Below are 15,820 nucleotides of genomic sequence, written 5' to 3'. Positions count from 1 at the left end.
GAGGTGCTGGATGGGTCTGTTTCGGATGGGTAGAGTTGTCGAGATGGCCAAAGAGGGCATGGGCTCGAAAGATAGAATGCAATTTGTGGAATCCAACCGAATGGGAACTAGAATGAAAATATTGGAAAAGGAGGCCAGATATTTGAGGGGAGGACATAGCTGGGTTTGATTCAGATGAGGAGGAAGAAGTCATTGCTCTCTGTATTCATTTAAAAAAATTAATACATGAAACGAGAAATAAAAAATAGTTATCAAATAAGTTTTCTTGTTCTTGTTTCTTTTCAAGAAATAGGCAACAATAATAGTTATCAAATATATTCTTATTTCTTGTTCTCACAAAAGAGGAAACAAGAAACCAAAAAAAGATGTTATCAAACACTCTTATTAGTTGCCATGCTCCCTATATCCTCTCTAGTTGTGCTTCTTTTTCTTGTCTTATATTTCAAGTACTATGGATCTATTATTTTTAATTTTTAAATCTTTATGAGATAGTAGTTAGGATTTGAATTTTTTTATTTATTTTAATTAATTCGTATTTATAGGTTGTTCGGAGCTATTTTGGTCATTTGATTATTTTTAATTAATATAGGAAAAAATTGCTTGACTATTTATTTGCCGAAAGAAAAATATTTAAGGGTCTCCTTAAATATAAAAAAATATTTAAAAATATTTACACTTTATAGTAAAATATTTTAAGTTGGAATTTTTTGTTGTCCAATGTAAATATTTTTAAAATTTTTCTATTTATAAGAATTTTCCTATTTCATGTAACATCCTAATTATTCCTCGATTATCCGAGGAAAAATATAGCTTCGGGATGGGCTTCGGTGTCATTACAGTGTCTAAGGCCAAAATCACTACCTCCATAGCACGACGTAATGGTCATTAATCATAGAATTCAATAAAAGATTAAAAAATACTTTTGATTCCTAAACTTTCATGAAAGTAACAATTTAGTCTCTAATTTTTTACTTTAACGATTTAGTCCCTAAACTTTAGCATGTAACAATTTTGTCCTTGTGCTTTAAAATTCATAACAATTTAGTCTCTAACGTAAACAAATATATCAAAATTAGATGTCAGTTTTTATTATATTATGATGTAGACTTTGTACTTTATAAAAATATTGAGTCTCTAATTAGTTTATTTCTTTATTTATGCAATAAACCTCATTAAATCTTAATACTAATTTCTACCGTAGGGACTAAATTATTACAAATTTTAAAGTACAATGACTAAATTGTTATATAATAAAATCGATAGACTAAATCATTACTTTTATGAAAGTTTAAGGACTAAAAGTGATTTTTAACCTTAATAAAATGATCACTTATCCAATAAGGTTTTTTTTTTTTTTTTTTTTTTTTTTTTTTTTTTTTTTGTCATTCTACGTATTTTTCCTTGTAAATATAGCAACTAGGTTTGACGTATTAACAAATATAACAAAATGTAAAAGAATTTACAGATACAGCAAAATTTAGATCTAACTCTCGAAGTTTATCAATGATATATTTTATTGTTAATATGAATCTATAAGAGAAAGAGTCTATTACTTATAGATTTATTATATTTATAATAGATTTATTATATTTATAATTCTTTTAAAATGTTACTACACATTTAATTATTAGTTCTAAAAGTGATACCCATTGTAATTATCTCATAACTAAGTCCATGGCCCAATTCTTAGGTTTGACACGTTAGATTGAGCTTAAGTCGGTCTTGGATTAGCTTATTAAATTAGCCCATTTGATATTAATTTTAATTTTTTTTGCAAACCTATTCTATTAAAATTTATGTGATTTGTATTTCCTATTTCATTTAAGTTTACATTCGGTGCTTTTTTAACTCCAAATTATCAATATTATGAAGTTGTTTTATCTTTTAAAAAAATTTCATTACTTTTTACATTTTTTAGTTTTTTATTAATTAAATATTGTGGTATGTAAATTATAAAAAATATATCTTAAAAAGGAAATAATAAAAAGTTAAACTTGTATAAATATAAAGATATAATATATAAGTACTTTGGGTTACGGTCCAATAATATATCCATTAAGTTAGCATGACAACTCAATCCAAATATGGATCAAACGGGTTAACTCATGGACAAGCCTACTCTTAAAAGGAATAATCTATAAACCTATTGATCGATGGGTTAGATGGAATAATTGGCTCGATCAAATTTTAAATTTGGATAGAGTTTGAATTGAGTAAAAATTGAGTTTCTGCCTTTACATTTTGATGAGGCTAATACCATTTTGAATTAAGAAGATGACCCTCCATATTAACTTAATTTCTTTTTCTTAACTACATATTTTTAACCTAAAAAACCCTATATTTTGAATTTTGATCTTCATACTTCTAACCTTTTATGTACGTAAGTTTGGTTCAAATATGTATGTTTTTTTTAACCTTTTAAACATCAGTTAATACACAAAACTAAAAATTTAAATACGTATTAAACACTTTTTAAAAATAAGCAAATCTTAGAGGTTGGCTTCCCTAAGTTTTTTGTTTTTTTAAAAAATTAGTCATAATAAATTCAAGAATCCACGTGTGATACAATATTCTTGAAAAAAAGAATATCTTCTAGTTTATTCGAGACAACTTTTTATTTATCTTTTGGAAAATGAGTAAGATAAATTTGATGTGACTAGTTATTCACGGTTAAACTGAAATTTCTAAATCATTTTTAGGCCAAATTATACCCAAAAAAAAAATAAATAAAATAAAATTCCTAGACCTTATATTTATGTTTTTTCTTTCTCATACCTTCTTTTATATGTAATAATATACTCTACGTTCTTATCTAGAAGCATGTTGTGTATGATTTGATTGCAACCCATATGTTAAGAAATAACATTTTAAAAATGTTTGGAGAATCTAACAATGATGTCAATTTGAGCTATGTTCATTAGATAAAGACATTAATTACTATTTTAGAAGTTGATAGTTTGATCTTTCACTTATTAAGTTTGAATTAAACAAAAATCTAAAAATGATTATTCAAAACACCAATTTGAGCATAGCTTAGGTGATAATGACATTAATTACTATCTCAAAAGTTGATGGTATGATCTTTCACTTGACAATGGTTAAATTAAAAAAGAAAAAAAAAAACTTCTACTTAAAATTAAGATTATTTTTTTAATGTAAACCTCACATGAATTTGAAAGGGTATTTCTTTCGTTCTTAACCTATAATCATCTTTGGAACCTAAGTAAATGATGTGGTTATTCCAGGATTATTGTCTCATGTGTTCAAATTTTGAATTTAATAATAGTTTAACACAAAAAAAAAAAAAAATGAAACCTTTGAAAATTTGGAAACAAACAAAACAATATATCAAAATGTTAAATTTTCAAGATTGTATACTTTAAAACAAAAGTCTCTAACTTTCCAATTGTATGCATATCTAATATTTATACTTTCAAAAATTTCTAATGGTTCTAAACTTTTTATTTTATTTATGTCCATATATACTAGGTTCCTATGTTAATGTCGTCACTTTAACACTTAAATATAGATCGTTGAATGTATTAGCAAAGTATCGTTAAACAAATTTAAACATAAGCACTTATTAAATATAAAATTAAAAATTCATCAACTCATGAAATTTAGAAGTAGCTTTTATACATTAACTTTTCTTCAATATAAACATTGACATCTTTGAGTCAACCAACATCTAAAGGTGTACGTGCGTTGAGTTAAGTTGATTTAAGGATATTTTTTGGATCAACCTGAAAATTGGGGTTGGTTGGATTGGACAACCTAAAAGACTCAAATAAAATCTCTGTTCCAACCCAACCTAACCATTAAAATTCGGGTTGGGTTGGGTTAGGTTTGTTGGATTAAAGAAATAAGTAGCGGAAGAAAACAGGATCATTAAGCATTTTAATTCATTAGTTTTGACTTCGAATTCAACATACTCATAAACTAAAAACAGAGTTTCAACACTAACCTTTGAAGTACCTTTTGAATCACAATTTTTAGCTGCAATCTCTTTCTCCTTTGGTTGTGAATCACCACAAGGTCTTCCTACTATTCTCTTGGAGTTGTAGATTGAGTTGTGGAACTCAAAACAAGCTTGAATTTGGGAAAAAGGAGGTGAAGAACTAAGCATTGTGAAGAACATTCTTCAAACAGATTTTTCAACAAAAATCTCTTCAAAGCATCATCTATTTCAACTTCAAAATTGAAGTTTATATTGCATGGCATTCAAGCAACAAACTTTCTGCCTGAATTCCAGCTTAAGCTTGAGAATTTGAGCTGTAAAAATAGTGGAACCATGAATGAGCTGCTTGGTTGAAGAAGTGGGAAATTCCCACTTTTCCAATTTTTATTTCAATTTTGAAACTTTTTCAAAATTAAAATTAAAAATTAAAATTGAGTTTTTATTAATTTTACAAAAATTACATAAATAATTAATTTTTCTAATAAAATTAATAGTTAATATTTAATTAATTCTAATTAATTTAATATCAAATATCAAATTAATTAATCATCAATTCCACTATCATGGATTCATGAATTTAATATTTAAATCATATTTAAATATTAACCAATTCTCCAATTTCATTTAATTCCAAAATTAAAGTGTAATTATATCACATATAATTACTAATTCTCTTAATTTGTATTTGAACGACTCAAATAAACTTATCACGCTACTCTAAGGCTAATCCGTTTGTGAGCTAGTTAGTAGAGGGACTTAGTGGACCTACAGATCATGGGCTCCAATGATTCGAGATTAATCGGCTAAACTCTATACACCGAATTAACCACTATTCGTTAACTACTAGGCCACTCCACTAAAGCCCAGAGTTGCACTCTCCTCATTGTAGATATATTGTGTCCACTCGATATAACCATGATTAGTAAGTTAACCCTACACAGTTTGTTTGTAATAACGGCTGGATCAAAAGGTTGTTTTACCCCCGAGATTACCTCATGTTCCTTAAGTCCCATTGATCCTCTAATGAACAATTGATTTGTGATCCGATCATTAAAATGAGTCTCTCTCGGACCAATAAGAGGGTGGAGCCCCCTTGTTCAAGACCCAAAGTCAGCACTTAAGGGAACAATCTTTCTACTATCTCTGAAAGCGAGTAGGAGTGAGTTCCATCTTTCACCCTATGTCTCTAACTATCTACCTGGTCTTATCCCTGAAATGGGAGGCTTATTGAGTTGGCGATATTGAGCCAGCCTTCACCTATACAAATTTAAGGATAATTCCGAATAAACAGGAGTTCATAATTAGCTCATGATTCAGGTTAAATTACCTAGGTCATCGTTGTGAAATAGTCAGTCTTAAACAGTAAACAACATTATAAAGTAAGAGTCACTTATTTCTTGGTCCAATCTTGCACAAACTCATTACATAGAACGCTCTCACTCCTCATGTCATCACATGTACGAATCAGGATCACTTCGTCTGTAGCACTTCACAACTCCTTGTAACAACTACAGAGTGAACCGCATCTGATAGTGTTACCAGAATAAGGCACCCAACCTTATTCATATATTATAGATAATTTTGACTATTTACTCGAACCTGATCCACTCTTATGTCTCTACATAAAGTTCAAGTACTCATGTAATAGTCATGGATTTTTAGTTTATTGAATTTATTTCTAAACGAAATAAGCAATTTATATATTCAATACAACTTTATTGAATCAAACTTTAATAACAACTTTATTGATTTACATAATGAGTTTAAACCACGAGTTTTAGGACATAAAACTCAACAAGGTTGTCGGGTTTTAACTTTTTTTTAATTAAAAATATGTAAATTTATCTACAACACATGATTAATAACTAAATGCTCAAAAATTCAAATGTTAGATATCAAATATCTAGTATTTATTACGAACTTTAAATAAAGACAAATATTCATAACAATTTTAAAAGAAAATTATTAAAAATTCACAAATTATTCAATACAAAGTAATCAAATTTTAAAGCAAGAGAAATATATATATTTTTAATTAATATATATAAAATTCGGGTTGATTTGAATCAATTAAATTTATTTTTAGCCCTGTGACCCATCCAACAAAAATAAAAAATAATAATCCAACCCAACCTAACTCAACCCTTATATTTTGGGTTGAGTAGTCCATCCAAATTATTGGATCATTTAAATACTCCTACCATCATCGACTCCACGAAAGATAGTTTTGAATAAATTACCTTTTTGGTCAAACGACCAAGAGAAATAAAAGAGTTCTTATCTAATGGTTGAAATATTTCATATGCTTGTTTACGAACGAAACTTGAATGCTTTAAACATGTCGGACTAAACATGAAAGGCGAGAGAGCTTGTGCGCGGACGCGGCCACTAGTGTGGGCTTTGTGCTACTTATTCTTAGACTTCCATGGATTCTTATATATGGCCTTCTAATTAATATCTAGTTTAGTTATTAATTTAGATTAATTAGTATTTTATAATCAATTAGTAATTTATCTTCTTTTTTGTTAAGGATATAAATAATCAATTTTGAGATTGTAATAGAGAGTTTTTTTTATTATTGTTTTCAATATAGGATATTGTTCTTTGAGAGTGTTCTATCCTCTTCAAGTTTGAATTTTCTTTGTTTGGCCATGAATTTAGCGTAATATCTTTTATGTTGCATCAGTTCTTTATAGACTATTGATAGTTTCTTGTGATGATGTTGTAGACCTGAACTTATCAAATTGTCTTTTTAGTCCAAAAGTAAAAGGAAAGAAAGAGAGAAATAAATAAATAAATAAAATTTAAAGAAAAAGAAAGTATTTATTCTATATATATATATATACACACACATAATATGTAGATTCCAATTCCAGAGTGGCATGAAACTCCTAGAGATGGATGGCTAAGATTGAAACCTCGTAAGCCAAACCCCTGGATTAGGAAGAATAATATAAAGTAAATCAAACCAAAAACCAACATTTATATGTAAAAGCACCTTTTGAATTATCTTAGCTGACCATTATTTTTTATTAGAGTAACCAAAAGTTTCTATCTCACACCCAAATGGCAACGAAGATGAGTAACTTGTAAGGTTTGAAACATCGATGTTCATAAAAATATTGATGTCCCAATTTTATGAAAATATTGATGTCGACAAAAATTTTCATAAACTTTATGGAAATTGAAGGAAATTGTTAATTAGTTAATGAAACTTTGATTGCGGCTTAACTAGATTATAATGGACAATTTTTAATCATCATTTCTATATAGTAAGACAATATTTAGATGTATATTATAAATATTTGTGTAAATGTCAATGAAAGAACATAAATTTTAAAAAGAAACGGACAAATAATAACAAAATATTATCAAATATTGGTCATAGATTACAAAATTAAAGGAGACATAAAATATTTGCATATAAAATAACTGTAAATTGCTTATTATAAAATGTACATGTCTACTACCAAAAACATTACCTTGAATCCAAAATCTTGATAATTCTCATAGAAATTAGAATAATGCTCCCAAGTAATCATGTACTAAAAATGTTGAAGATAATTACTTGAATGAAAAATGATAGGACTCATATAACCAATTTATGTTATTGAATTTTTAAAGAAAACAATGTTGACCACTAATATCTCTAATGGTTACTTGATTTTATGGATATTCTAACCATAGTTTCATCATTGGTTGGAAATAACATTAGCGTATGAAACTATATAATTGATGTTAAAACTATATAAAACTATAAAAACTTGAATTGAGTTGGCATAGCTAATTCTTTAACAAATAATAAAAAGAAAGTTTCGAGTTTTCTTGAAAGGAGGGAAACAAAATTCCTACCTAACAAAATTTTGAATCCTTCCAAAACTCAAAATTTCAATAAAAAAAATTGGACTATTTTTAAATAAAGAAAAATAAGCCGATTTATTTATAAATATAGCAAAATATCATTATTTATCGGTGTAGATCACAATAAACCGAGATAGACAATGACATTTTACTATACTTAAAAATATTTTCAACAATTTTAACATTTAAAATAATCTCTCATAAAACTTTAACAGCATAGTAACTCATATGTTTTATAAAAATTGCGACGTGGGATCTGGTTTGGGTTTATTTTTGCCATCCCTTTTTTACAAGACTCCATGCATGCAAAACCCAAATCCAAACGCCCCCTCTTCTTTCCTGTGATCGATATTCTTTCCAAAATGGTCGGTTTTGGATTTTTTTTGTATTTACAATTCATTTTTTCTCTCCTAAAGTTCCAATTAGATTCCTTGCATGTCCCACACCCTTTTGTTTCCCCCTTTTAAATATTCCCATCTCCTCTTCTTTTTATTTTGCCACTCTCAATTCTGATTCTTCGTTTATAATCTTCTCCACCTTCCACATAATCTCTCTGTCTTTCCTCCATATTCTTTCCTGCTTCTTTCCCTTTACTCCCCTCCTCATGATTCCAGAACTTGAGGTATTCTTCTTCTTCTTCTTCTTCTTCTTCTTCTCCTTGTTTTTATGAGTATTTGGATCTCCATTTCCATTTCCATTTCCATTATGGGTTCTGAGCATTCTTTGATTTTCTGCAGAAACCGAGGATTACTGAGATAAAGGTCCGGATGGACTGTAATGGGTGTGTTCAGAAGATCAAGAAGGCATTGTATGGAATCAATGGTGAGCCAAACACAAAAATCCATCTTTTTTTGCTTTGCTTTCCTCTGCTTTCTTCTTCTTCTTCTTCTTCTTCTTCAGTTTTCTTGTTCTTTTGCAGGCATTTATGATATCTACATAGACTTTCCCCAGCAGAAACTCACCATCATTGGATGGGCTGAACCTGAGAGAATCATGAAAGCCATCAAGAAAACCAGGAAGATCGCCACCATTTGTTCCGAGTCTGAACAGACGGATCCTCAAGCTGCTGCTACTGCCCAACCTACTGATAATATGATGCCTAGTGGTGGTGGTGGTGGTGAACCACCCAATTTGTCATCGGGTGGAGGTCCTCCTCCGTCTCATGACATGGCCATGGGTGATGGCCCACCTAGCCAAATGGTCGTCCAAGATGGTAATTCAGCACCACACTCTGATCCAACCAACGGCCATCAAGCACCACCGCCTGGGTCATCTGATCCTGGACAGGGCCATGTCACCCACCACCAGCCATCCGAGCACGGTCAAGTAGTCCACCAATATCCCTCAGAACCCGGCCAGGTTGTCCAACATCAAGGACCAGGACCAGAACATGGCTATGTCATCTCTCACCAACCTGAGCATAGCCACATGGTCCACCACCAACCAACTGAACCCGGCCACATAAGCCATCATCAACCATCCGAGCATGTCCACGTGGTTAGCCAGCCACCTGATCATGGTCATATCGTTCACTCCCACCAGCCACCTGAATATAGCCACACGGTTCACCACCACCAGCTACCTGATCACAGCCAGACAGTTCAGTACCACCAACCATCTGATCACAGCCATACAGTTCACCACCACCAGCCTCCAGGCTATAGCCAAAGCCACGTAGTCCACCACCAACCCGAACATAGATACAGCTCTAGCCACAACTACCACCACAACATCCCAGGAGTGACATCAACGCAGCCGGTGACCGTGATACACAGCTACAACACATACAAGCCATCGCCATACGTTACCGAGTATGTCCGGCCACTGACATACAACAGGCCCTCATCATATGCCTCTGAATACATACCACAGCAACCAACCACCCATTACAGCCCAAGAATGGACCTTTACTATGAAGACTATTACAACACAGGCACAGGCAGTAGCAATGGGAACATCACATCAATATTCAGCGACGAGAATCCGAACGCTTGTAATCTAATGTAAAGTAAATAGAAGGAAAAGAAAAAAAGAGAGAAAAAAAAAACCCATCTGGTAAAAGATCCTACAGTTGAGTTGGGGAAGTGATTTAATGTTAGGAAGACTTTTTGATGGGCACGCAAGAGAAAACGAATGAGATTCCCAACGTGGGAGTGCTGGAAGAATCGGATACCAAAATTCCCACCTTTTGGTGATGGGTAGATATAGATGATAAACCGGGTGAAGAACATTCTTGTAAAGGCGACGTGGGGAATCTTGTAAAGTTGTAAAGATTTTTAAGGCTTCAACGGCTGACAGATGTTTACAGAAACGACTTTATGTTCTTGCCAAAAAAAAAAAAAGTTTTAATATTTGCTGAAATATAAGAGGCATTCGGAGAGAATGAATCGAAGTTCTGGCCTACCAGAACGAATCTTCAAATCTAATTCTGCAGCCATTTTGATGAACAAAAGCCCATGCAATCACTGAATCAAAAAGAACCCAATATCCAAAACTGATAGCCCAAATGGCAAATGTCCCAAAACTATCAAAATCAGAGCTAAGAATCAAATTTAGGCAATGTTTTCATTCTACCATTTGGTTGCACCTATAGAAAATGTAAAAAAGGACAATAAGACATCCGGTCAATTACTTTGTAGCAACGGGTGTCAGATTCCAATACTAAATTTAGAACAAGCAATATATAATACACAAATCGATCATGTGAATAATGTTTGAAGAATTAAAGATATTTTAATCTGAGGAAGAAAGTCTAAAGGACAGTGAAAGACAGAACTAATGGCATGATGCAGATGTAGAGTATAGGCAACCAGAACACTAACATTCAGGCATCAACAAGGGGCAAACCAGTAAAAGGTTGACATGTGGCAGCTTGTTTGCATCAAATTCCATGATGCTTGTCAGAATAGTAGCCACTTATGCATTAGATAAAAAAATATGGACAGAAATGACGAGAAAGGATAATTCATTACTAAACATAACAGGAAGAGGAAGAGAAATAAAATGTATACTTGAATTGGAAAAAAGAGCACCCAGCTTAATTTACTTAACAAGCAGTAGAGTGTCACCAAGATCCCTTTATTCCAATCACTTGGTTCCACATGAATTGCTTTTCACAACAACTAGAGTTTTATCCTTTCAGCCCTTCACAACAAATGAACAATTTACAGTGAAAATTACATTGCACCAAGCTCTTGAGGGGGGGAGGGAGGGGGAATAATTTAAAAAAGCAACACAAACGATACCAAAAGACCTGTAAAATCACTACCAAAAATTTCCTTACACGTGAATGAAGAAATGGAACTGTACAAATAAATCTGCAGACTGCAACATGGAAGAAAACAAATCTAAGAGAATGAAGAAACAAGTAATCTAGACATGTGGTTTTTATTTGAAAGAATCTGGCTTGACTTGGAGAAGGCAATGATTGAAAGTTTTGGTATTTTCCCTCATGTAGAATGGGGGTTGAAATATATATTGGTGTACCATGGATGGAAAGGGTTTTCATAAAACGGCAGTTTTTCCATTTGAATTCACAAGGGGAGAGGCTGCTGAGGAAGAAATTGAATATGGAGTACTGAGATCAGAACAGGGTGGTGGGATCACAGATTCTGAAAAGCCAGAAACATCTGAACAGAGCCAAGATGTGGAAGAAGATGAATTGATTGAAAAGGTAATGTTGGATAAATAGATTGAAGTGAAGGGAGATTCTTGTATCCCAGAAAAGTTTCCAGCAATTTTAATGTTTGTGCCTCTCACATTCTGCAAGGTTATGTCCTGCACAATTGGGAGAGCATTAGGATCAAACTCATCGTCCGGATGTGACTCGAAGTGACCAGAGGCACTGAATGCCGTGGATATGTTTTCCATTTCAACATCTGAAACGACTATTCCTTTAATGTAACCCCCTCTTCCCTTAGCAGTTCTAAATTGAATGCCAATAAATGAGTTGTTCAGTTGCACATGCTCCACAAGAACATTAGATATCCCACCAGACATCTCACTACCAAAGGCAATGGAAGAACCTGAAGATGACTGGAGGTGGACCCTTCTAATGTGTATGTTTTTAGATGGTCTGCCATAGGCAATACCATACTGATCCCAACCACTCTTCAAGGCAATGGCATCATATCCTGTGGCAATGTTGCAGCCCTCTATGCATACATGATCGGAGGAATCTGAAAGCACCAATCAAACTTTATTTAGAAAAGAATGCCTCTCCACCTCATTAATTAGAAACTAGAAAGAATGAATTGCATACTACTAAATTTAATTCTTGAATTGATGATCATTAATGAAATCCATGATGTACCGTATGTCTAAATTTGGTCCATCCACAACAAATCCTTTTGATCATGATGGCATCCCACTACGTGTCATAAACTCCTAACAGAATCTTATTTTCTAAATTCAATCCAACTAAATTTTACTGTAAAAATTATCATCACAGACCTCAGGCCCCAAATATAAGAACTTTGTATATTGGGACTTTATTTGAAGACGTTGCTTTTCTTAGACTAATGATTTTAAATAAGTGTTGATGTTAACTAAAATTTATAAACATATCTGTTAACAGTCAACTACTCATGATAGCCTTCTTGATGGAATCTTCTTCAGAGCACTATGTGTTGTGTGTGTGCTTGTGGGAGTGAGAGATAAAAGGGGAGAGATTCTTCAATGGTGCTCACACCATTTGGCCATAGGATGTATCACATCATATGAGAGAATGAGAGAACGAGAGAGAGAGAGAGGGCCAGTCAACAATAGTCACACAAAATAACAATGGGGATGCTGAAAATTGAAGAAGCATTACAAACCTGGGACTATTCCAACTGTGTAGGGAGATTCAGAAGGTGCAGAGACAGAGATGTTGTAAACATAGACGTTACTGCACATGAAAAACTTATATTCAATAAAGATTCTCTGACAATCAGCAAATAGACATATCATCAACAAGGTGAACAGAACCAGCAGAGGTAGAAGAAACCAATCCCTGGTTGTTATAGCATACCTGCAATAGACTGGATGAATGTTATATGCAGGAGTGTTCAAGAAAGTGAGGTTTGATACAACTACATATTGAGAATCCTCAAATTCCACGAGGTGAGGGCGGCTGTAGTTTAGGGAATGAGAGCTAAACCAATTCCACCAAACTAAACCCTGTCCATCAATGACCCCATCATCACCTAGCGCATCCAAAATCAACATAATAACACTAGTTCAGAGGAATGCATTTTCGCAAACTAGATACTTAATCAAGGGTTAGAAGGGCAACAAACCTGTTATTACAACATCTTGTAAATTGTAACCATTTATCAAGCTTCGGTATCGTTTCCCTGGAACTTCAATACCTCTACCATATGAAGGTAAGGGATTGACAAGTTCCCAATGGGATGGGTCCTGTTAAAGAGAAGATCAATGTGTTTCAAAACAAATTCCTAGACACAACTACTTGCTTGAGCACAATCCATGAAGAAAGACATACCTGAGAGCCAAGAATCACAGCACCTTTTTCCAAGAAGAGGGTAAGATGGCTGGTAAGATTAATGCTTCCAGTGAGCCACTTTCCAGGTGGAACATAAAGCTGAGCTCCACCCTTATCAGCAAAGGATTTAAGATAAAAAATGGCATTTTGGAAGGCAATGGTGTTGAGAGTTTTGCCGTCGCCAACAGCGCCAAACTCCAAGATAGACACACTGTGTGGTCTTGGATCTAATGTTGGTTTAGAATCACACTGTCCGGCGAGCTCTTCACCGATTATTTTCGCAGCATTGCTCAATTGTAGCAACAAAAGCAATGCCACCTAAAGAAAAAAACCAAAAGAAACTTAGAGGCAACACCATGAATTGATTTAATCAACCAAATACAACTAGAACCACAAGTACATTGAAAAACAAGAACTTTACAAATCCCCAAAATTGCAGATTCAAGTTAGAGAGGAAATGAAAAGATGAAGGTATTGATTGATGCAACAACTTGCAAATCAAGAAGGGAAAAAAAAAAGTACCAACATGAGAATGAAACTAATCCCACAAGAAGAAAAGCAGATCAAAGAGAGATGAAAACATAAAATTGAGAAATCAATAGCATGAAAGTAATAAAATGCAGAAGAACATCAAATCTAGAAATTGAAACCTGCCAGAAAATCAACATCAAGGAAATGTTTAAGGAGAGAGAGGGGGAGAGAGAGAGAGAGAGAGAGAGAGAGAGAGGAAGAAAAAAAAAGGTTAATAGAGGAAGAGAAGGGGAGAATACAAATGACGAAAAGTCAAAAAGGGTTTCTGGACCATCTGTAAAGAAACATGGAGAAGAGAGCGAAAAGAAAGAACCCGAGGTAAACAAGTGATGGTGGAAGACATTGAAAACAAAAATCATGAAAAAAACGAAAAGGGGTTTCTCCAGAAATCAACAGAAAATAGGATATGGAGGGGGGGAAGGGGGATAGATTCGTAGAGCAAAGGGAAACAAAGTAGATAGAACAAAAAAGAATGAAAAATAAGAAAAACCCAGATAAAAAGAAACGTACTTACTAGCATCCTCATTGGTCAAAGCCAGAGACGACAATGACCAAAAAGAAAAAGGGAAAGGAGATGCAGAATCCAAAACACCGAAGGAGAAGGAGAAGGAGAAGGAGACGGTGGGGAAAGGAGCAGCAAAATCGGCGAAGCAGAGGGAGCTGAAGCCGGAAAAGAAGAAAAGGAAAAAAGAGAGTAAGGAGGCAAATGGGTATTCGATAATAATAAGCATTAATGATATAAATGCAAACCCAAAATCAAATAAAACTTACAAAAGGAAATTGTGAAGGGAAGGACACTATAGGGATGTAGAAATGACAGCTTTCCAAATTGCACATAAAGAGAGAGAGAGAGAGAAAAGAAAAAAAAAAAAAGGGTGAAGGAAGAAATTCTGCCTTGTTGATGTTCTTCTTCTTCTTAGAAGAATAATTAATAAAAAGAAAAGGAAAAGAAAATAGAAGTAATTAGGGATATTAATTAGCAGTAATTGGGAATTACCCTGTTAGTGAATATGATTAGTAACGTCTCTCGCCGACAAAATTGTTTGAAACGGCCCTCCATCAGAGGAGGATTTTGAGAAGAGAGAGAGAAAGTATTATGGGTTATGTCTGTATCTAATCTCTAATGTTTTTTAAAGAAAAACAATGTATATTGTATATTGTGTATGTACTTGTGGCTCTGTGTTGTGTAATTGTAAATACCCACAAACATTGACTATTATTTCAAAATCAAAAATCAATTCCAAAATTAGCTAATTGTTTTATGTTATTTAGGTATATAAAAACAGAAAAATGTCAACCCAAGTTCAAAAAAAAAAAAAAGAGAAGGAAAATTAAAATATTATATAATATGAAACAAAAAAATGAAGAAGGATTCGAATGGAGCAATATCTAACCACTGGTGGATGTTTGTAGATTTAGTAGTATGACGGTATATCAGAATATGAATAAAATGCTAATAAGAGGGGAAAAAAATTCAAATTAAGAAATTAGAAAGGAAAATATTTAAAATGGAGAATGTGGATACGAAGTAGAGTAGGAGTGAAAATAGGGTAAAAAGGAGATGGAGTTGTGAGAGGGGGACACGTGGAGGGGTAGGATTGGGTGGGAGAGGGGACACGTGGAGGAGAAAGAGAGGAGGAAAGGAAAGCGTAGAGGAGTGCATGGGATGGGGGCAATGAGAGGGCATGTGGGATGACAGAAGGGGGGAGAGAGAGAGAGAGGGGGGGGGTGGGGCCCAGAATCAATGATAGCGGAGATGCCAGGCTGGCATCAATCACTTGACAGAACAACAAACAATCACCCAACACAACACAACACAACACACACTAACGAAGAACAAAAACATCTTCTTCCACACCTCACCCTCCCCTCATCTCTTTAATTACTATGTTTTTTTCTTTCTTTCTTTTTCCCTTTTCTTTTCTTTTCTTTTTTTTTACTATAATTCATTTCTCTCTCCCTTTTTTCTTTTACCCTTCCATCTA

The 15,820-nt window shown here is 33.2% G+C and overlaps 2 protein-coding genes across 8 annotated transcripts; one reads left to right on the top strand and one right to left on the bottom strand.

Moving 5' to 3' along the window:
* The first annotated feature begins 8,139 nt into the window (after nt 1-8,139).
* Nucleotides 8,140-10,245, top strand: LOC120073063 (uncharacterized). Of its 2 annotated transcripts, XM_039025678.2 has the most exons (3): nt 8,140-8,441; nt 8,557-8,641; nt 8,739-10,245. In XM_039025678.2, the coding sequence occupies exons 1-3, from the start codon at nt 8,424-8,426 to the stop codon at nt 9,824-9,826; spliced, it is 1,191 nt and encodes a 396-aa protein (XP_038881606.1). In that variant the 5' UTR covers nt 8,140-8,423; the 3' UTR covers nt 9,827-10,245. The 2 variants fall into 2 exon arrangements, with proteins under 2 accessions (XP_038881606.1, XP_038881597.1); XM_039025669.2 differs by having other exon boundaries at nt 8,305-8,441; nt 8,557-10,245.
* A 590-nt stretch (nt 10,246-10,835) lies between these two features.
* LOC120073041 (putative polygalacturonase) lies at nt 10,836-14,970 on the bottom strand. 6 transcript variants are annotated; one of them, XM_039025653.2, is made up of 7 exons: nt 14,607-14,768; nt 14,350-14,495; nt 13,305-13,622; nt 13,099-13,219; nt 12,831-13,005; nt 12,637-12,707; nt 10,836-11,997 (listed from the first exon to the last, which is right to left on the bottom strand). In XM_039025653.2, the coding sequence occupies exons 2-7, from the start codon at nt 14,359-14,361 to the stop codon at nt 11,324-11,326; spliced, it is 1,371 nt and encodes a 456-aa protein (XP_038881581.1). In that variant the 5' UTR covers nt 14,362-14,495; nt 14,607-14,768; the 3' UTR covers nt 10,836-11,323. The 6 variants fall into 6 exon arrangements, with proteins under 6 accessions (XP_038881581.1, XP_038881556.1, XP_038881545.1 ...); XM_039025628.2 differs by lacking the exons at nt 14,350-14,495; nt 14,607-14,768 and adding an exon at nt 14,833-14,970; XM_039025617.2 differs by lacking the exon at nt 14,350-14,495 and having other exon boundaries at nt 14,607-14,775.
* Between the last annotated feature and the right edge of the window lie 850 nt (nt 14,971-15,820).

The sequence above is a fragment of the Benincasa hispida genome, chromosome 1 (assembly GCF_027475165.1).
Source record: "Benincasa hispida cultivar pf3 chromosome 1, pf3_genome.v1.1, whole genome shotgun sequence".
In the NCBI taxonomy this organism is placed as follows: domain Eukaryota; kingdom Viridiplantae; phylum Streptophyta; class Magnoliopsida; order Cucurbitales; family Cucurbitaceae; genus Benincasa; species Benincasa hispida.
This window is presented reverse-complemented; position numbering and strand designations above follow the sequence as displayed.